Below are 22,500 nucleotides of genomic sequence, written 5' to 3' on the forward strand. Positions count from 1 at the left end.
GGATGAGTTGTACAGGGAGATGGCCACAGGCAGGAATGATTTCCTGTGTCGTTCAGTGTTGCCTTTTGGTAATCTCAGGCTGTATCCCAATTCAGGGTCTGCAGCCTTAAAGGCCGCATTTTAAGGCCGATTACGTCACAGCGACGTGCCGAAGGCTGTCCCAATTCAAAGGCTGCTCGAAATGCGGCCCTCAAATGCGTCCTTCATTTCCCTAAATTTGAAGGATTGGCGGTGTAGACTTCGTGGCCAAACATATCCCAGACTTCATAGCGCCGAAATAAACGGCGTAAGCGGGGCCAAAGAGTAAACTGTTAAACGTAAGTACTGAACATTATGTCACTTATTTATGTGCAAATGTTTAATAATGAAGAACATTAAAACATGACTGTTGGTCACATGTCGGCAAAGTTATGTGACATTAGTGATGTTTGTACTAACTTGGTTTTAAAGCCTTTAAAATATACGCCGTTCAATAGTCGACCTTAATCTTACAGAGAATGTGATGATTTTATGGATAATTAAAGTCAGTCATATATCCACAAACACAACAAGCTGAAAGTCAGTGATGCTGCTCGGTTTGCAGTCCTGAATATGACGGCACAAGCAGGATTCACTGCACTGTTAATGTTAGCTATGTTATATTGCTGCCTCTGTTCGGTGGTGTCGAGCCAAACGGACTTTAACGTGTGTTTGAACGAGCTGACGGTTCACTCGTTAAGCTGAAAGAAAGATGCTTTAATCACAGGAGTCACACATGTGTCCACTGTACTATCTGGGAACTCTTCTTGTTTAGCACTCGTAATAACACAAACACTAAATCCTCCTTCTCTTGTGCTGTTTTGTAGCAGTGTATACACCTGAGACTGTCACCTGTCTGTCTGTCCTGCACTCTCTCTCTGTTTCTTTCTCTCTGATTGTGGAATAAAAGTATGAACATGTGTTTATAAGTTACACTTGTGTTTGAATCCTGCAGCTTATCACACATTTGATTTCCATGTGTGACAACTGCAAGTGTCCAGAGTGAGGACAGACTGAGGGACCCACTGCTGCACATCATCTGTGAGGCTTTGCACCCCTGATGATCCACCAGGACAAACTCAGCAGTGTGTGAGGAAGAGGAGGAGGAAGAGCCAGCAGCAGCTGACAGATGGAGAGAATAGACAGACTGTTCCCTGTTTGTGAAGGACTGCTAGGAAAGTTTAACATAACTAATTGTCTGTCCTGAATCAGTCTTATTAGGTAATGTTCAAATAATGTTATCATTCCAGTGTTTTCAGTGTGGGAGAAAGTACTCAGGGCCTTCAAGTTACACACTATGAAAGGCAGCAACAAGTTTAATATTCAGAAACCTAAAGTATGTATCAGCAGCAGAATGGAGCTAAAAATAAATGTTTGTTTCAGTTCTATGAAGCTTTGAGTATTTTGGATTAGTAGCACTGCTGTGTTTGTTGCATCATATTGCTGTAACTGTTTATATGCTTTATATATTCTGAGGTAAGTTGATCTATAGTGTTACATCATATTCTATAAGGATGTTATGTGTTTGTATACTTTCTGCCCAGTTTGACCCATTTAGCAGAAGTCAGCCTGTTTAAGGCTCTGATATCTATTCTGTATGACTTAAAGCAGTTATGACATGGTCACCCAATAAAGGAATATTTCATATATCAGTCTACTCTTTGTTTATCAGAAACAGTTTTCACAGCTCGTACATTTTGTTTTTACACATGTATGTAAGCATTGAGCCAAATTTAGTAATGACAACATATTAAACGGACAATATTTGTCTCTTATATATAACATATCTATATATACACTGTCAAAGATTTAACATAATAGGAAATATAAATAACTGCAACTTGTATCTTTACTGAAGCTCAGCATTTGACACAGAGTTCAAACTCACTGCTGTAATAACTAATAGTGATTAATATAATAATATTGGCCATATTATATTTACATCACACAGAGCTCATGTAGAAACAAACAAACAAATGAACAAAATATGTTCTCCTTCATTTCTGTCAAACAAAGCTGTATGAAACGTTTCCAGCTGTTAGTATCATGGTTGCTAGGCAACCTGGGCAGCGCGACGGAGGCTAGACCGTCCCATTTCACAAGCCTCGCACTTCCGGCCTTAGCGGTCTTTGAGTACGCGGCCCTTGAGGACCGTTGAGGCTGCAGACCCTGAATTGGGACACAGCCTCAGGCTCAAGGGAGACTGGAGAGGGGTCACATGGTTGATGATACAAGTATCAGTATCACTGCATGATACTGTACTTGTTACTAACTTGTGTATCGCTGATCTGTAATGATGTGATCACACTGACAAAGCAACGATTTGAAATTCACAGTTTTTAATATTGACATATTAATACAGCACAAGTACACGAAACCTGTAAATTGGTACTCCAGTAAATGTACTGTGAGGGTGTGTGCCCTCCCCCCGCCCCCCGCACGGTGAGTGCAGGCTGGTGCTGTCACGTGACTCAGATGACCAGGATGAGGTTTGTGGGATTGATCAGTAAGCGCGAGCGCCCTGACAGACCGGACTGAGGGCTGAAGGCCCTCCAATAGTGTTGGTGCTGACGTCATGTCGGGGAAGGGGGGTGGGGGGGGGGGGGGGGGGGGGCTTCGGTCGGATTAAACTCCATTTCCCATGCTGCCCCGCGCATCACCGCTGCTACTGCTGAGCCGCAGCTTCAGTTACCGGAGATCCGCGGCTCTGAAGGAGGACAGTGACCGTGGCTGCGCTCACGCCGGGAACGCGGACAGACCGTGGAACGGACGGACAAGTGAGAGCCGCACAGGTGAGCCCGGACACCGGGCAGCAGCTCCTCTCTGCCCGTGTCCGAGCGCGAGGACAGCCTGTTTTCTAATGGCAGCATCACAGGCTTTTATTGTGAAGGAGCCATAGCCCGTCACCTTATTCTGGAGGAGATGCAGTTTTTATACTGCTACCATAACCGTATTTATACCTGTACTACTGCAGTATTTATACTGGTACAATTGCAGTGTTGATAGCATTGATACTGCAGTATTGATACTAATAATTCTGTGTTATTTATATTAATTCTATCACAGTATCTATTCTAGTGAGTCTGTAGTATTTAAACCAGTACTACTACAGTATTCCTACTGGTTTAAAGGCAGAAGCAGCGTTCCGACAGTATTTACAGTATTTTAAGTTTTTTACAGAATATTTTATTGGAGTAATTGTTCAAATGTTCCTGAGTAACTAAGTGAGAACTAATGTTCTCACTTAGTAGTGTTTTATCACAAGCACATCCCATGTGAAGGTTTGCTTGATGTTTGGCTTCCTGCTCTTTTTATGGCTTCACTGTGTTGTGTATTGTGAACCAATACAGGAATTGAGCCATACATTGAGTCTGGGGGAGATGACCTTTTTATGACCAAGGATGTTGTTAGAAACAGTTGTGATCAGGAGGTCACACAAACGCACCCCCATGACACACACACACACACACACACACACACACACACACACACACACACACACACACACACACACACACACACACACACACAGTGCCTTGTCTTTGTAACCAAGGGGGGTTTTATGAAGGGAGGTGCTTGTGCAAACTATTGTGTATTGTAACTGTTTTTTCCAATAAAGGGCAGCGAGCGGAGGCCGGAGTCGGGGTCATTTTGTGGTAGGATTCGAGGTGCGTTCCTGAGATACCGACGAGGCCTCCCTTGTGCAAGTAAATCGATCGACCGCTGTTGCCTTGTGTTTTTCCTTCACGAGAATAAGTCCCTAGATCAGCGGGGTCTGAGTTTAGACCCAACAGTAGTATTGAAATATTTTTAGTACTACTACTGTAGTATTTATTGCAGAATTACTACAGTAGTAGTACAATTAGTGCAGTGCAACTATTAATGCAGCGTTTTCAGATTGTATTGCAGTATTTATATCACTGTTAAGACAGTATTTCCTCATGTATTACTGCAGGATATAGTCCAGTATTACTGTAGTATGTATTGCAGTATTACTGTGATATTTATGTTGGCGCAACTGGTACTGCAGTCTTGGCATCACTGGTAGTACTGCTAGATGTGATATTTGGAGTAGTCTTACTGCAGTGTTTTTAATGTGTATCTGTTTTTGTCTTCAGGAGCTTTTCCTGAGGTTGTTGGTGTTGCGGGGTCAGAGGTCACGGTCCCATGTGGTCTGATAGAAGATGAAACAACATGACTTTGGACAGAGCGAGTCGGGGTCCTCCTGCAGCGCTCTGCCGGGGTTGCAGGTCAGTACTCGAGTACAGCCACTCAAGAGGGCAGTAGTACTGCATCGATATTGCATTTGGGAGCACAGTGAAGCCAGGTCACCTCAACAGTAATCACTGATCAATACTCTCTATTGATCAGTGGAAAAACCTAGAACCAGGTCAGAGTGGAAGCAGGAACACCCGTGGACATTCCAGGTGTTCCTAATAAAGTGACCACTGCACCAGAAATCACAGCCAAAGCGATCGATCAGTGTTCATCAGTGTGACTGATGAGCTCATTAAACCCTCTGAATATCTGAGTAATCAATAAATAACTGATCAGATTCAGTTAATACATGATGTGATCAGAAATCAGCCAGGAAACGTGAGCTTCTGCTTCAAAATAAAAGCTTCTGCTGCACAGCTGAATAAAAAGCAGACAAAGCTGCAGTCTGTTTATGTAATGAAGCCCCGCCCGCTCCTGATGCTGAGGACCCCGCTGTGTGATTGGCTGAGGCTCTGAGTCTGAGGGTCTATGAGGCACCTGATTGGCCGAGGGCGAGTGAATGGAAGTGATGTGTGTGGGCATCACGAGGCAGGAACGTGAGCTCTGCACGTGCTCAGTAGATGCAGCTCTGCTGCTGTGAGTGAGCGCGCTCAGAGAGGAGGCTGCAGCGCTTGTCTCTCTTTAAGGACCCTCAGTCACATGATGCTAGTCCTGAAACACAAGGAGACGCACGTCGGTCCTGTTACCATGGTTACCTGAAGGTTTGCAGCAAACTGCTGACAGCCAATCAGAGAATATTGTTCTGTGTATATAGAGTCAGTGTGTTTGGGGACCAGTTTGGGTTTTAGACTTTTAAATGCTGAAGACGTAGAGACAGTAGAAGTTTTACAGGTGCCTACTGTGTGTGTCTGTGTGCGTGTGCGTGTGTGTGTATATGTGTGTGTGTGTGTGTGCGTGTGTGTGTGTATATGTGTGTGTGTGTGTGTGTGTGTGTATATGTGTGTGTGTGTGTGTGGTCAGGTTTCAATGGAGGACAGATCAACTGACTGCCACTGTGAAGAGCTGGAGGAGGACAGAGCTAAAGATGCAGAACAGAGCAAAGGTGGAGAGGATGACAGGTAACCCCCCCCCCCACACACACACACACACAGATTTGTTTTGCTATGATTGTGAGGACATCGTACGTCCCTAAGAGGCAGGCAGGTGCACTCACCTGTGTGTTTCTCCTCAGGTGGTATCATCCCGTTGACAGCGCCGGGTTCTTCTCCTTCATGACGTTTAATTGGCTGACTCCTCTGGCCATGCGTGCCCGCAGGAAGAAACAGCTCCTATTGGATGATGTCTGGCCCGTGTCGCAGCGGGAAAGCAGCCATGACAACAGCGTGAGGTGGGAGGAGCTAATGAAGGCGTGTATTCAAAGCCTTTGGTCTGTATATGTGTGTTATTGTGAGACTGTGTGTCCACAGGCTGTGGGCTCTCTGGGAGGAGGAGCAGAGGTCAAAGGGCACGAGCGCCTGTCTGTGTTCAGTGGTCTGGGCGTTCTGTAGGACACGCCTCCTCCTCTCCATCCTCTGCCTCGCCGTCACTCAGGTGGCCGGGTTCAGCGGGCCGGTGAGAACCTCAGAGCCAGAATCACGTTTGCTTTACTGCCATCACATTGCTGCGGTGTAACCAGTGACTCCGCCCCCCACAGGCGTTCGTGGTGAAGCGTCTGCTCGAGTACACCCAGCAGGAGGAGGCCGACCTGGGCTACGGGCTGCTGCTGGTTCTGGGTCTCCTCGCCGCAGAGCTGGTGCGGTCCTGGTCTCTGGCTCTGACCTGGGCCCTGAACTACCGGACCGGGACCAGACTGAGGGGAGCCATCCTCAGCCTGGCCTTCCAGAAGATCCTGCGTCTGCGCAGCATCAGGGACAAGTCTGTGGGACAGGTGTGGTTACCTGACTGTGCTGACTTTAATACTCTTATTGTTTTCTACTTCCTTTCACTCTGCTGTCATCTTTTGCTTCCTTCCTGTCAGCTGGTGAACATGTGCTCCAGTGACGGTCAGAGGATGTTTGAGGCGGCAGCCGTGGGCAGTCTGCTAGCAGGAGGCCCCCTGGTGGCCGTCCTCGGCGTTGCCTACAATCTGTTCATCCTGGGACCGACCTCTCTGCTGGGCTCCGCCGTCTTCATCCTTTTCTACCCGACCATGGTCAGTACCTTTAAAACTCGCCGAGTCCGACTGAGTCTTTGACCTTTTGTGAGCCCGCCTGTGCTCACCTGACTACACCTGTGTTCTTCTAAATGATTACTCTTTAACCCTTTCATGCATGAATTATGACAACCTCAATCAAGATTTTTTCTTAAGTATTTTTATTCATCTTTAGGCATGAAAAAAAGAGTTTTGAACTTAATTTTTTTAAACATGTACTTTTCAAAGACTTTTTTACACGTCCACTTAGGTGGACAACATCAGCTTTGGAGTGGGTGGCAGAGTGTGGAGTGACACATCAGTGTCCAATGTAGTGTTTTATGTGCAAGTATATACAAATACAAGAAAACAGCCTTTAAACAGCTGTGCACTGTAGTGATCACTGTGTGTGAAAGGGTTAAAGGCAGTGTGAGACGGCGCTGTGACTGTAAGCTGTTTCTGTCCTTAAACGAGCCTCAGACGTGCTACAGGTGCACCTATAGAGCCCGATCAAGTGTATTGATGGCGATGTATTGATCTGCCATTAGATGTTCAGCTCGAGGATGACGGCGTATTTCAGGAGGAAGGGCACGGCCGTCACCGACAGGCGTGTTCAGAAGATGAACGAGATCCTCAGCTACATCAAGTTCATCAAGATGTATGCCTGGGTCAAAGCCTTCTCGCAGGACGTCCACCGTACGCGCTCACCTCACACGCGCTCAGCGGTTGCCACGGTAACACAGCTGAACACTCATCACGTCTCTGTTTCCTCTCAGGGATCCGGGACGAGGAGCGCAGGATCCTTGAGCTCACAGGATACTTCCAGAGCATCACAGTGGGCGTGGCTCCCATCGTTGTCGTCATCGCCAGCGTGGCGACATTCTCTGCCCACATGTTGCTAGGATACGACCTGACAGCTGCTCAGGTACCGCAGTTCATATCCTCTCTGTGTCGGTTACCTGTTGACAGTCTGGTATGATAACAGACGCCCTTTCCCGTCACCCATCCAGGCCTTCACCGTGGTAACGGTGTTTAACGCCATGACCTTTGCCCTGAAGGTCACACCGTTTTCCGTCAAGTCGTTGTCCGAGGCCTCCGTTGCTGTGGAAAGATTCAAGGTTGGTTATTGACTTCGTGCACCTACGCCTGCATACTGCATGTTCACAGGAACACCTGCACACACCTGTGCCTTCTGATCTGATCTATGCCCCGCCCTCCTTCCTCAGAGTCTCTTCCTGTTGCCTGAGGTCGATGGGGTCCGAGCGCTGCCCGTCAACCCTCAGGTTGCCGTGGAGATTAGCGGTGCCAGTCTGGCGTGGGAAGGAGGCGGACAGAGCGCTCAGCCCAGTCCGAGTGTGGGAGGGGCCAGCAGACACCGACAGAGAGAAAAGTAAACCCACGAGCTCGTGTTGATCAGCTGTATTGATCTGCCCTGATCGCTGATGCACTCAGGTATGTGTGTGCTGGTGTCCAGGTGCAGAGACTCCGCCGTCATCCAGGAGCAGGACGAGGAGGAGGTGAAGGACTCCCTGCTGAGAGGAGGAGAAGGAGGAGAGGAGAGAAGTCCGGAGGAGGAGGAGGAAGACGGGGAGGCGTGTCCTCCATTGCTGCCCACCCCCTCCATCCCTCAGCGCCTGCAGAGCACGCTGCACAACATAAACCTGAGCATCCAGCAGGTATCCACCAATCAGTCACACCTTAGCCCGAGTGGGGGCGTGGCATCAGTAGCATCTGAGCCTGAGTGGGGGTGGGACATCACTCACATCTGTCTGTCTGTCTGCTCAGGGGAAGCTACTCGGCGTCTGTGGAAGTGTCGGCAGTGGAAAAACCTCGCTGGTTTCAGCCATCTTGGGACAGGTGATGTCTCCTTTCCCTGCTGTTGCCATGGTGATCAGTGTTGGTTGTTGGCCATTATCGGTCCGTTATTAAATATTGATGTGTTGGCAGATGACGGTGCTGGAGGGCAGCGTGGTGGTCAAAGGAAGGCTGGCATACGTGGCCCAGCAGGCCTGGATCCTGAACGCCACGCTCAGAGACAACATCCTGTTTGGGCTGGAGTATCAGGAGGACAGGTGAGACAGAGACACCTGCACATCACACACTGACACACTGAGCTGGACACCAAACAGGAAGTGACACCACCCAGTCAACAGAAGCCCTTCTGTTGTTCCACACTAACTCCGCCCCCTCTCTGCAGATATCAGTCTGTCATCAGCGCCTGCTGCCTCAGAACCGACCTTGCTCTTCTGCCCAGCGCTGACCTCACAGAGGTGACGTCACTTCCTGTGTACCTGTGTGTAGATAGAAGGTTCTGGATGCGTCGTTTTATGTTGCTGTTTTCCTCCAATCAGATCGGAGAGCGTGGCGCCAACCTGAGTGGTGGGCAGCGGCAGCGAATCAGCTTGGCCCGCGCCCTCTACAGTGACCGGGATGTTTACATCCTGGACGACCCACTGAGCGCCCTCGACACCCATGTGGCCAGCCACATCTTCCACAACGCCATAAGGAAGCAGCTTCGCCACAAGACCGTCATCTTTGTCACCCACCAGCTGCAGGTGAACATCCTCGCCACCACTGAGCTTTTCTGCAGGTGGTTACCATGGAGATGACCTCTGTGTGTGTGTGTGTGTGTGTGTGGGGGCAGTATCTGGTGGACTGTGATGATGTCATCTTGATGAGGGAGGGGAGTATCGTGGAGCAGGGTAACCATGACAACCTGATGAAACTCAGTGGAGACTATGCCGCCATGTTTAACCTCTTCCTGCTCGGAGACAAACCACACATTGAGGTACCTGCCTGTATCTCGCCTGTCTCACCTGTCTGTAGCTCACCTGTCAGTATCTCGCCTGTCTCACCTGCCTGTATCTCACCTGTCTCACCTGTCTGTATCTCGCCTGTCTCACCTGCCTGTATCTCGCCTGTCTCACCTGCCTGTATCTCGCCTGTCTCACCTGTCTGTATCTCGCCTGTCTCACCTGCCTGTATCTCACCTGTCTCACCTGTCTGTATCTCACCTGTCTCACCTGTCTGTATCTCACCTGTCTCACCTGCCTGTATCTCACCTGTCTCACCTGCCTGTATCTCACCTGTCTCACCTGCCTGTATCTCGCCTGTCTCACCTGCCTGTATCTCGCCTGTCTCACCTGTCTGTATCTCACCTGTCTGTATCTCGCCTGTCTCACCTGCCTGTATCTCACCTGTCTCACCTGCCTGTATCTCGCCTGTCTCACCTGCCTGTATCTCGCCTGTCTCACCTGTCTGTATCTCACCTGCCTGTATCTCGCCTGTCTCACCTGCCTGTATCTCGCCTGTCTCACCTGTCTGTATCTCGCCTGTCTCACCTGTCTGTATCTCGCCTGTCTCACCTGTCTGTATCTCGCCTGCCTGTATCTCACCTGTCTCACCTGCCTGTATCTCACCTGTCTCACCTGCCTGTATCTCGCCTGTCTCACCTGCCTGTATCTCGCCTGTCTCACCTGTCTGTATCTCACCTGTCTGTATCTCGCCTGTCTCACCTGTCTGTAGCTCACCTGTCTCTGTCTCTGTCTCACCTGTTTCAGGCTCCGAGCAGGAAGAATGGCAGCTCTCAGAGGAAACCAGCGGACACTAAACCAGGATCACTGAAGAAGAACATCCCGGTCGTCAAGGACAACGGTAGGATTTTTTAATCCGCTCTATTGAAAGTTTCTTAGTGACAGAGAACACAGCGTTCAGGTAAATTAAACGAGGGACCTTCTGTCTCTGTTTCTGTCCCATTTCCTGGTCATGTGACCCTAAAGGGGAGGAGCAGCAGTACGGGGCCGTGGCGTGGCCTGTGTTCCAAGTGTACATGTCAGCATGTGGTGGCTCCGCCTCCTGCCTGCTGATCGTGGCCCTGTTTGTCCTGAATGTGGGAAGCTCCGCCTTCTGCCATTGGTGGCTCAGTTACTGGATCAATCAGGGCAGCGGGGTGCGTCTCCTCCTCTCTGCTCTCCGCCTCTCGCCTCCTACTGTCCCCTGCTCTCCCTCTGACTCCTCTTTCTCCGTTTTTCCCAGAACACCACGGTAATCCTTGGCAACAGTTCAGCGGTGAGTATCAGCATGAGAGATAATCCCATGATGCAACAGTACGCCGCCATTTACGCCTCCTCCATGGGAGTCATGTTGCTCTTCAAACTCATCAGAGGGGTCGCCTTCGTCAAGGTCAGAGTTCAGCCCAGGTCCCCTCCAGCCTGTTGCTGCAGTTGCTATCAGCCTGCTTGTAAAATACTTGTTACCATGGTTACAGCGTGGTGTTTGTGGTCTCTCCTCAGGGAACCCTGCGAGCTTCCTCTAAGCTGCATGACGAGCTCTTCCATAAGATCCTGCGCTGCCCCATGAAGTTCTTTGACACGACTCCCACGGGACGGATCCTCAACCGCTTCTCCAAGGACATGGATGAAGGTGACGGTGGGACTGGAGGGTCTGAGCTGCCGTTCGGGTCCAGGGTCTAACCGAGTCCCGGTCTCCTCTGCTTCCTTCTAGTCGACACTCGTCTGCCGTTCCAAGCGGAGATGTTAATCCAGAACGTGATCCTGGTCTTCTTCTGCCTGGGCGTGATCAGCTGTGTTTTCCCGTGGTTCCTGGTGGCGGTGGGTCCTCTGGTCCTGCTCTTTGCGGTGCTCCACAGCATCTCCAGGGTCTTCGTCCGGGAGCTGAAGCGGCTGGACAACGTGACAATGTCTCCCTTCATGTCCCACATCACCTCCAGCATCCACGGCCTGGCCACGCTGCAGGCCTACGATCGAGGCCGTGACTTCCTTCACAGGTCTGGGTCGGACCGAATGACCCGCTCCGACGTCCAGGATGTAGTTCTGACCGCTGACTGTGTGCTGTTGTTTCCAGGTACCAGGTGTTGCTGGACCAGAACCAGGCCCCGTTCTACCTGTTCAGCTGTGCGATGCGGTGGCTGGCTGTGCGCCTGGACATCATCAGCGTGGCTCTGATCAGCATCACAGCTCTGATGATGGTTCTGATGCATGGAAAGATCTCCCCTGCCTACGCCGGCCTTGCCATCTCCTACGCCGTCCAGGTAACTTTAACATTTAAGCCTTTGCAGATGTGATGCGATGGCGTTACAGGTCACCAGTGGAGTAATGTCTGACGGTCGTCCAGGTCATGAAAATGACCCACAGTTAGATGCTAAGCTGCTGTCAGAGAGCGCTCTGTGAAGACAAGCAGCTGCACTGTTGGCTCAGTGCTCACGGCTGGTTCAACTGAAGCTGATGTGCTGAAGCACAAACCAGACTACGGAAACCTGCAGCTTTAGTGAGAGAAACGTGAGAGCTCAGTTTAAACACTGTGAGGGAAATAATTATTTGATCTGCATATCACTGAGTGAAGTCAGCCAAAGTAAAACATGACGTAGCACTTGGTGGAGAAAGCCCTGTTGGTGCACAGCAGCGAGATGATGCTGGTAGTTTGTAAGCGGGTTTGCACACAGCTCAGGAGGATTTGGGCCCACTGCTCTTTACAGACTCTGGAAATTCTTTCAGTTTCAGACCCCTACACAGGATGTTCTGGTCCAAGACTGTAGGCAGTGTTGGGAAGGTTACTTTTAAAATGTATTCCACTACAGATTACAGATTACATGCCCCAAAATGTATTTTGTAACGTATTCTGTTACGTTACTCAATGAGAGTAACGTATTCTGAATACTTTGGATTACTTAATATATTATCATGCTTTTTACAACTACGTGAATGAACTATTGCTGTGTGATTTATTACTATTACTGAAGGTTACTCTCCATACCAATACCAACTAGATGTTTAAATCTTAATATAAGTGAGTAACAGTAGGTGGACATTAGGTAAGGCTGCACTTTTTGCAGCGATCTCATAGAAAACTATTCCGCGCGTATATAAAACAGGTCCGCGGCTCCGAACCGTAGTAAAGGGACCTCTGGCTAATACGTCGGGTTCGTGTCGGGCTCGTAGCTGAAAACTAGCTTTACTTTGTTGTCTGGGTCAACTTTGCTAGCGAGAGACAGAGAGAGGCGTTGAAAGGCTGCTCCAACAGAACTTATTGTTTCGGAGGAAAACACGAACACAGTGTACAGTCGAGTCTTAATAGCTTATGTTAATATCAATAGTCTAAGGAGGTTGGAAAGAAAAGCGTCTGGACTTCTTTGAGTTGCTTGAAGACGTTTCACCTCTCATCCGAGAAGCTTCTTCAGTTCTAGGGTCAAATGTTGGCGAGTCCCAGATTTAAACCCAGTGGGAGTTTCCCCCCAAAGAGGGACAAAGGACCCCCTGATGATCCTCTACCTAATCACATGAGCTGAGGTGTGAAAACGGGTGTAGGTCACAATCAGCCAGGGTTTCAGGTGAGCTCATTGTGAAACCTGGCCCCACCCTATCATGTGATTTCCTGAGGTCAGATGGCCCAGGATGTGAGTGGGCGTTAAGGCGTCTGGGAAGGATCTCAGAACTGGATTATAGATGGCAGACAGTTGGTGTCGTAAACCACCGCCTCTGTTCAAAGATGGTCGCTCACAGTGGACATAGATGCTTCTTTCACTCCTCTTTCAAACCATCTGTCCTCTCTGTCCAAAATGTGAACATTGGCGTCCTCGAAAGAGTGACCTTTGACCTTTAGATGCAGATGGACTACAGAGTCTTGTCCTGTGGAGGTGGCTCTTCTATGTTGTGCCATGCGTTTGTGAAGTGGCTGTTTGGTCTCTCCAATGTAGAGGTCAGCTGTACAGCATACACCACGTTGTTAAGTCTGTGTTTTGGAGTTTTGTCTTTGGGATGAACCAGTTTCTGTCTGAGTGTGTTGCTGGGATGTCGTGCTCGGAGAAAACCCTCCTGAGTTTCTCTGATACACCGGCTACATAGAGGATGACAATGTTGTTGCGTTTGTCCTTCTTATTCTCCTGTTAAATATTCCAATTCTTTGACCTTTGGGCTGAAGGAAGAACAACACTCGGTGTATAAATGCTCAATCAACAATCTCTTTATTCCACACAAACACAATGAGCATTAAAACGTGTAGACGGAAGATGTGGACAGGAGTGTGTCCGCCAGCTCTCGAAGTGTCTGACCGTTTCTCACATTCTTATAGCTTCAGCCCCCCTCCAAAGTCATAAAACCTAAACATCCACATTCTTTCTCTCTCAGTGAGCCTAAGTTATGACCTTGGCTTCCTGTGCAGTATGTTCTGTTCTTTTCTAATCAGACAAATGAGGCCATGATTCTCTGAAAACAGTATTTCTTATAAATCAGCAGTATAATGCATCATAAAACAATGTAATTCATTCACAATAAATCAGCAGTCTGATGTAATACAAATCAGTTTAATAAATGTAATAGTTGTCACCTTCTTCTAAGTCAAGAGAATAATGCAAACTAAAACTACATAATGATTTCACAATCTTTAATCAGGGGTATAACGTGGCATAAGATAGTATAATAATCTCACACTCCCTAATACTACACTATATAACTTTATAACACTTATTAATAAAAAAGCATAGCATTATTGAGGCACTGCAAATTATTTAATCCCAACAGGTCCCTCCTTTGATCAGATCAGATCAACACTACTAAAGTCATCAAGCATCATCATGTTGTCATCAGATCCCCAACAGCCCTGTTAACCAACCTTACCAATAATCCTCGGATAGACCACAAATTACTCAAATAGCTGTAAGTACGAATAAGGAAACCCTAATGGACCTAATGCACCCCTTCCATTGCCCAAGGACAGACGTCATCCACTCCTCCAACGGATTATCAATTCCAAATATTCCTGCATTTATTATTATTTTTTTGACACTGTAGTTTTTATTAATAGTTTTGTCACAGTTTAAACACAGACATGTACTACATTTCAGGAGAAATAAACAAACAAGCACACAGTCAAAACAAACAGAACTAAAGCGAACAAACGGTGTGGGTGCCAATCTAATCAACTACCATATGCATGCCTACCTTTACTCCGCAGCATACATACTCCAGCTTATATACATACTTTTATACATGCATGCATATATGGATATACAAAGTTATAGACATAAACCTTAAATGTTTTGTTCGTTCATTAATTTTCCTTGGTGCCATATAATGACTTCTCCCACTTAGCAACAAAAATATCTTCCTTTAATCTGACAATGTAAGTCATTTTTTCCATTGCATAGATTTCCCCAATAACATTTAACCAGAATAAGGTGGATCAGTTTGTACCAGTTTCTTGTTATAGCTTTCTTTGCAGCTATCAATAGGATTTTTGTCAAATACAAGTCATCATACACAACATACTTTCTAATATTCCCAAGATATACAGTTTTAAAATTGTGTGGTAATGGAGTCCGGTGACGTAGGCGGTCAAGATGGCAGCTTGAATGGGGAAGCTCCGTCGCAGTGGCAGCTAATTTGCATTAGACTTAGAACATTACGCTACACAACACTTACAAAATATCACCTCAGGACAGTGGGAAGCTTGAAGACTCTTTGTGAAAGCTCATAATGTCACCAACAAAAACTTACGCTTCGATGGCAAGAAGGCGCTAGCAAGGAAACCTTGGCGAAAGCTAATGATGTGCACCCGGCCTCACCTTCAGTGTCGGATACTATCCAGACTGCTACAACTGAACAAATGGCCAAGGACATTGCAAGTATTTACGCACTACTTAAGGAAACCTCCGAGACACAAGAGAGCAAGCTGAATGCTATCCAAACCGCTACGAGGGCAGTGGAGGCTAAGCTAGCAGATATGGTTACTTGAATAAGCAACGCTGAGTCTCGCCTGGATTTCCTGGAGGATGCTAGCAGAGCGCTAAAGAAAAATCCTCCTGCTACTAGTGACGAGGTGAACGCTCTACGACAGAAATTAGACGATCTCGAAAACAGAGGACGGAGAAACAACCTGCGCTTTGCTGGCTTTCCAGAGGGCTGCGTGGGTTCGGACGCTCTAGCATTCGTGCGCAACACGATCCCACAACTCCTGAAGGTCGACTTCCCGGGCGGGCTGGAGATTGACCGCGCACACCGCAGCCTGGTGAGACGCAAACCATTATGATCTTCCCTGACTACTCCAAACTTGTCACGGACAAACGAGTGGCATTTAATCCCTGTAAACGGCTGCTGCACGAAAGGAAGATAACGTTCTCCCTACCGTTCCCAGCGGTGCTGGTGCTGAAAATGACGGAGGGCAGACGTGAGTTTACCGACCCAAAAAAAGCCCAGGACTACATTCTGTCTTTACCTTAAGGGAGTTATTTACAGTCAGGGCTTGGATTTAAACACTACCCTTTTTTTTGCCCTAGAGTTACTTAACACGCTATACACGATATACTTTGCACCTCCTAACTGTTTAGTTTCAATATTATAGGGCTTCGCGGTTTGATTGGATTTATTCAGTTGTGCTACTTTTGAGAATACGACACAATCTGTTCGGTAGAGAAGCTCACTAAAATTATTAAATTCCTCTTTTAGTAATTCAGTTGTCATGAAGCCCTTTTCAGTTTGTCAGGGGACAGTTCTAACCAACCTGCATAGAGGTCTGTTCAGTTAGCTAAGTCCCGGAATGACTGCTCCCCTCATATTACATTGACTTGTTATGCTGCTGCTGCTGGCGTCGGGTCCTGTTTATGACTGTTCGACTGGTTAGAGTCACGGACCATAAAGTTTATGTTTTGCTTTCTGGGGCTCACAGCCCACCTGAGGGTGACTAGTGTTCTCAGTCGCCCCAGACGTATCTGTTTAAATGTTTATCAGTTGTTATTTTTATTTACTTCCATACCCCCCCATTGTACTTACAGCCAGCCTTCCAAATATTGTCCACTCAGTACTGAACTCCTGGTTCTAATAATAAGTTACCCCACTGTTATATGTCTGATACGTATTGCATGATGGCGAATAAGCAACAAAGGGCCCTTACCTTAATGACCTGGAATGTAAAGGGCCTTAACCATCCAATCAAAAAAAAGAAAATCATGACATTTATCAAATCAAAAAAAGCTGATGTTGTCTTTCTTCAAGAGACTCACCTGTCCCCCCGAGAGTCAGATAAGCTTTGCCGTGATTGGGTGGGTCAGGTATTTTTTTTTCGTGTGGCAGCAGTCAGAGCAGGGGTGTCGCAATTTTAATTCATAAGCAGCTACAGTTTAAATGCACCCGGATGGTTAGGGATGAGGATGGGCGGACATTGCTACTCTTGGCTGAGATTCAAGGCCACAGGATGATTTTAAGCAATATCTATGCACCAAACATTGACGACCCCACCTTTTTTGGAAACTTGGACTGCAAAATTAGTGATATGGGCGACTACCCAGTCCTGATAGCAGGGGACTTCAATTTGGTCATGGATGATATACTGGATCGAAGCACTCCCTCACAGCGACACTCTAGATCAGCTTCGATTGCTATAAAAAATGTGTAGGACCTTGGGTTTGGTAGACGTATGGAGAGTATTCAACCCATCCACAAGAGATTACACCTTTTATTCTGCCCCCCACAAGACTCTGTCAAGAATAGATTATTTTCTTGTGTCAAATTCTATCATGCCGTCTTGCTCTATTGGTAGTATACACGTTTCTGACCACGTCTCGGTGCTTTTGCATCTGGGCTCATTTGATAGCCCCCCCAGGTCTCCCAGATGGAGGCTAAACTCAAGCCTTTTGCATGACCCCAACTTTTTCCACTCCTTAAGAGAGCAGATCAATTCATATATAGAAATTAACCTCTCTACAGCTCCCAGTGCGGGTGTAGCATGGGAAGCTTTGAAAGCTTTTATTAGAGGGTTCATCATCCAGCATGCCTCGTATAAGAAAAGAACTGCTCTGACCAAACAGATAGGTCTGGAGAGGAAGATTGCCATAGCTGAAGCCGCTTTTAAGGCAGACATGAGCTCATCAAATCTGACCCACCTAACTAGACTTAAATATGAGTTTAACTCAATCTTGACTCAGAAAATGGAGTTTTCTCTATTTCGGGCTAGGCAGAAATACTTCGAAGATGGAGATAAAGCTGGCAAACTGCTTGCAAGATATATTAAACAAAAAGAAGCTCAGACTATCATAGCAGCAATTAGAGCACAGGATGGCACTATGGTGTCAAAACCCTCTGAAGTGAATGAAGCCTTTAGAGATTTCTATATGCAACTCGACTCCTCAGAAGTACAAGCAAACTCACAGGAAATTAACAGTTTTCTCTCCCCCCTCAAACTCCCAACTCTCTCTAAGACACAGGTGGACTCCCTGGATGCCCCAATTTCAAAGGAAGAGATCTTAAAGGTAATCAAAAATCTCTCAATTGACAAGGCCCCTGGGTTGGATGGGTTTACAGCAGAATTTTACAGGAACTTTGCAGAGGAGCTCTCCCCTTTACTCCTGCGAATGTTTGAGGAGGCCCTGGATAAGGGCAGCCTGCCACCAACACTGTCAGAGGCACTTATTTCCCTTGTCTTAAAGAAAAACAAAGACCCGCTTGACTGTAAGAGTTACAGACCAATAAGCTTGATCAATTGCGATTGCAAAATTCAAGCCAAGGTCCTAGCAACCAGATTAGATAAGGTCATGACTTACCTAATACACCCCAACCAAGTCAGTTTTATTCGGACTCGCAGCTCTGCGGATAGCATTAGACGCCTAACTGATATTATGTGGGCAACCCAGAATAAATCCTCTACGGGGACTCCTCTCCAGCTATAGCCGTCTCCCTACATGCAGAGAAAGCATTCGACAGGGTAGAGTGGCGTTTTCTATTTTGTGTAATGGAAGCATTTGGCTTTGCCCCAGAATTCACAATTTGGGTCAAACTTCTCTACAACAATCCAAGAGCATCAATACTAACGAACCGTATTATATCACAGTCCTTCGACCTCCACAGAGGTACAAGACAGGGCTGCCCTCTGAGTCCTCTGCTTTTTGCTCTAGCTTTAGAGCCTCTGGCGGTACAGCATTTCATTTCACTGTTTTGCTGATGATTTGCAGATTTATCTACCTTTAAAAGCAGGGTCAGACCATCCCCAGCTCTTATTACGCTGCCTTGACGATGTCAAACAGTGGTTGTCATTAAATTTTTTAAAGCTAAATGAAAATAAAATTGAGGTTGTCATTTTTGGCAACTTTAATCATATCGACAGCACTCTGGGCGCCCTTTCCTCGTATTGTAAAACACATGTAAAAAACCTCGGTGTCTACATTGATGGTTCTTTTAAATTGAATAAGCAGGTGAGTGCAGTAGTTCAGTCCTGCTTTTTTCAGCTAAGACAGCTAGCCAAGGTAAAGCCATACCTCCCGGCTAACGTCTTTGAGCGTGTTATTCACCTTTTCCTTACTTGCAGATTAGACTACTGCAATTCATTGTATTATGGTCTAGATCAGGCCACCATCCATCGTCTTCAGATGGTTCAAAGTGCAGCTGCTCACCTGCTAACTGGTACCAAACGGAGAGAGCATATAACCCCAGTTTTAGCTTCTTTACACTGGCTTCCTGTCTCCTACAGGATCCAATTTAAAGTTTTACTTTTTGTTTTTAAGTCACTTAATGCTCGAGCCCCTCCTTACCTGTCTGAGCTCCTCTCTGCCTATGCTCCAGGAAAGACCATGAGGTCTAGCTCAAAATTAATGCTGTCCGTCCCACGGACTTATCTCAAATCCCGTGGTGATAGATCCTTCTCTGTGGCAGGTCCCAGACTCTGGAATAGTCTCCCCTTAAATATTAGATCTGCACAAACAGTTGAGCAATGTAAATCATTACTAAAGACACATTTTTATGCCCTGGCTTTTAAGACACTGTGATCCAAGCATTCTGGTCTTATTTGAATTAGTTTTAGTTATTGTTTTAATTCTTTTATTGTCCTATTATTGTTTTTTATTGTTATTATTGTATTACATTGTTGCTTTTTAATGCCATTTTTATATTGTTAAGCACTTTGTGCAGCATCGGCTGTTTGAAATGTGCTATATAAATAAATTTGACCTTGACCTTGGCAGCGAGGTAGAGACCCTGATTTTCTAGGTATCCAGGTCCACAATAATAATCACAAGCTGATGCTCTATGCTGATGACGCCCTGGTCCTAATATCGCAGCCAGAACGCTCTCTACCTGCTCTCTTAAGAATTATTAACCGGTTCTCTAATATATCAGGATATAGAGTAAATTGGTCCAAGTCTGAAGCGTCCCTCTGACAGCCTTCTGCCCCCAAACCCCGTTCCAGCCGGGGGACTTCAGCTGGCCTCAGACTGGTATTAAATACTTGGGCATTACATTCCCCCCCTTGTTATCTAACATAGTTCAGGCTAATTTTGAACCTCTATTGGACGAGTTCAGAACCGACATAATTAGATGGTCCCCTTTGTTTCTCACCCTTTGGGGCAAAGTTAATATCATCAAAATGAATTGTGCTCCAAAATTTAATTACTTACTACAAACACTCCCGCTAAAAATCCCATCAAAATATTTTCATCAATTTGATAGATTATGCAACCAATTCATATGGAATAACAGACGCCCTAGAGTAGAGCTTAAAAAGTTACAGCAACCAGTGGAGTCGGGTGGCCTGGGGGTCCCAAATTTACTGTTTTACCATTATGCTTTCAGTCTGAGACACATGGTTCACTGGGCTCTCCCTCCAGAACGAGCCCCCCCATGGTTTAGTCTGGAGGGTACTTTGTGCTCACCACTCCCTCCGATGCACATTTTAACCACCAAGCTCCCACCAGATATACAAACCCACCCCATTCTTTTGTTTCTGCAGACGGTCTGGAAGAAGGTGGCCGTGCTATTAAATTTTAACTCCCACCTCCATACTGAGGCCTCCATATGGCTCAATCCCAAACTCTGCATTAATAAGTCTCAGTTCTTCTGGAGACTGTGGGTCCAGAGAGGGATACTTGTTCTTGGAGACCTGTATCAGGGAAGAATTCTCAAGTCCTTCAATGACCTTAAAGCACAGTTTCAGTTGCCACAGAGTCAGTTTTGGAGGTACCTGCAGCTCCGGCACTTATTGCTCAAAACCTTTGGTTCCTCCTCCACACCACCTCCAACTATTGGATATCTCAGCTACATCAAAAAATTCTTTGGGGGAGGTCGTGAAGTCTTTAAATATTACTCAATGCTTGTTAAGGGCACGAGTAAAGGGCTACCCGCCCTCCGATTAGCTTGGGAAACTGACCTTGGTGTGGTTTTTACAGATCAGGAATGGACTACAATTTTGCAGAATAGTAAAAAGGTGTCCAGGGAACTTAGAACGAGACTAATCCAATTCAAATTACTACACTGAATTGACTGGTCGCCACACAGACTGTACAGGGCGAACCTCATACAGTCCCCTGGATGCTGGAGATGTCAGACTGGGGTGGGCACATTGACCCATATGATTTGGAGCTGTCCTAGAACCCAAATCTTTTGGACTGAGATACATGACTTTATCAAATCAACTATACGATGGGATATTCCTTTTTCACCAAGACTATTCGTTTTGGGGGACCCATCACTCCTTAAACATGCTCTGCCTAAGGCTGCTGAGTGTGTACAGACTGCATCGATGCTGGGGCGTAAACTCATTATCTCCCAGTGGAAGGCCCCTTCCATCCCACCTGTCTCTGTATGGCATGTTCAACTAGGGAGACTCGCTGCACTAGAACAACTCTCATACAGACTTCTGACTTAGATGCCTGACTGACAACTGTATAAAACAAAAACTACACACATTATTCGAAGCACATAGCGCACAGTCGTGAATTCCCCCTAATTTTGGTATGATCCGAGCTCAGGCACTAAGCGACGGAGCACAGCATGCATGTGAGCGAGGGGGGAGGAGCTGCTGCCTGCGACTTTGCTGTAGGAGAAGCGCAGCCAGGCAGACAGAGGAGAGCTTAAGTTTGAGCAGGTACCAAAGCAAATCATTCGTACTGTACAAATAATGTAAATATGACGGTGTATCACAAAAGATATCAAACTGATCACTTGACCCATATTACGTTACTTGCTCTTGAAATGTGAATCAACAAATCAATCAATCAATCAAAATTTATTTATATAGCACATTTTAAAGACCAAAGTACACCAAAGTGCTTTCCAGTAAAATCATGATACAGATAAAAATCACAATATAAAATATAAATTACAGATATAAATAAAATAAATAAAATATAAAATAATTACATAATCTAAATGCAAAGCCAGATGTAAATTACCCTAATTAGCCTTGAATGCCAGGTTAAACAAATACGTTTTTAGACGGGATTTGAAAGACTGAATGGAATCTGATGCGCGAATATGAAGAGGAAGAGTATTCCATAACGCTGAAGAAGAGAAGATTGTAGGCCAAGTAGAGAGAATTACAATAATCCAGTCTTGAAGTGATGAAAGCATGAATGAGTTTCTCCAGATCTTTGCGTGGTATATGAGGTTTAGCCTTAGAAATTAGGCGTAGTTGGTGAAAGCTGGTTTTTACCACAGTAGAAACCTGTTTATCTAGTTTGAAGGAACTATCCATGAAAACTCCAAGATTCCTAGCAGCTTCAGTGAGGTGATTAGCAACAGGCCCGAGTGTGCCAGTCAGTTGTCCCAGAGGCATGTTTCTATCAAAAACGATAATTTCTGTCTTCTTTTCATTTAAAGTAAGAGAGTTACGTGATAACCAGTCTTTGACATCCCTCAGACAATCAAACAGAGGATGTAGTGAAGATGAAACATCCCCAGTCAGGTGGAGGTAGATTTGAATATCATCAGCATAACAGTGAAAAGAGACATTATGTTTTTCAAAGATGGAGCCCAAGGGCAGCATGTACAGAGAAAACAACACAGGACCCAGTACCGAGCCCAGGGGCACACCACAGCAAAAAGGGCAGAAGAAGAGGAATATTTTCCCATCATGACAGAGAACGACCTCTCAGAGAAATATGATTTAAACCATGAGAGAACGTTTCCTTTAAGGCCTACTACTTGTTCCAACCTTGCCAAAAGGATATCATGGTCGACCGTGTCAAAGGCTGAAGTCAAATCCAATAGAACTAAGACCGCAGAGCGCCCAGAGTCAGCGATGAGAAGAAGGTCATTGAAAACTCTTAGTAGGGCAGTTTCGGTGCTGTGACGCGGTCTAAATCCAGACTGGAATTTATC

General features: G+C 46.4%; 1 protein-coding gene across 4 annotated transcripts in view; it reads left to right on the forward strand.

The window, feature by feature from the left end:
• The first annotated feature begins 2,666 nt into the window (after positions 1-2,666).
• Positions 2,667-22,500, forward strand: part of abcc5 (ATP-binding cassette, sub-family C (CFTR/MRP), member 5) — a 37,687-nt gene continuing 17,853 nt past the window's right edge. Inside the window, exons 1-24 of one of the 4 annotated variants that reach the window (XM_063494384.1) lie at positions 2,667-2,810; positions 3,638-3,725; positions 4,137-4,268; positions 5,257-5,354; positions 5,468-5,623; positions 5,703-5,847; positions 5,930-6,163; positions 6,254-6,427; positions 6,955-7,102; positions 7,183-7,331; positions 7,417-7,524; positions 7,633-7,796; positions 7,881-8,082; positions 8,192-8,263; positions 8,354-8,478; positions 8,604-8,676; positions 8,758-8,961; positions 9,051-9,194; positions 9,967-10,060; positions 10,186-10,355; positions 10,442-10,588; positions 10,699-10,828; positions 10,910-11,192; positions 11,270-11,456. In XM_063494384.1, the coding sequence (XP_063350454.1) occupies positions 4,203-4,268; positions 5,257-5,354; positions 5,468-5,623; positions 5,703-5,847; positions 5,930-6,163; positions 6,254-6,427; positions 6,955-7,102; positions 7,183-7,331; positions 7,417-7,524; positions 7,633-7,796; positions 7,881-8,082; positions 8,192-8,263; positions 8,354-8,478; positions 8,604-8,676; positions 8,758-8,961; positions 9,051-9,194; positions 9,967-10,060; positions 10,186-10,355; positions 10,442-10,588; positions 10,699-10,828; positions 10,910-11,192; positions 11,270-11,456 (3,273 nt within the window). In that variant the 5' untranslated portion in view covers positions 2,667-2,810; positions 3,638-3,725; positions 4,137-4,202. Of the gene's footprint in view, positions 2,811-3,637; positions 3,726-4,136; positions 4,269-4,897; positions 4,998-5,256; positions 5,355-5,467; positions 5,624-5,702; positions 5,848-5,929; positions 6,164-6,253; positions 6,428-6,954; positions 7,103-7,182; positions 7,332-7,416; positions 7,525-7,632; positions 7,797-7,880; positions 8,083-8,191; positions 8,264-8,353; positions 8,479-8,603; positions 8,677-8,757; positions 8,962-9,050; positions 9,195-9,966; positions 10,061-10,185; positions 10,356-10,441; positions 10,589-10,698; positions 10,829-10,909; positions 11,193-11,269; positions 11,457-22,500 lie in introns of those variants that run through there. The other 3 variants (XM_063494385.1, XM_063494386.1, XM_063494387.1) reach the window with 3 other exon arrangements.

This window comes from Pelmatolapia mariae, linkage group LG14 (assembly GCF_036321145.2).
Source record: "Pelmatolapia mariae isolate MD_Pm_ZW linkage group LG14, Pm_UMD_F_2, whole genome shotgun sequence".
Lineage (NCBI taxonomy): Eukaryota > Metazoa > Chordata > Actinopteri > Cichliformes > Cichlidae > Pelmatolapia > Pelmatolapia mariae.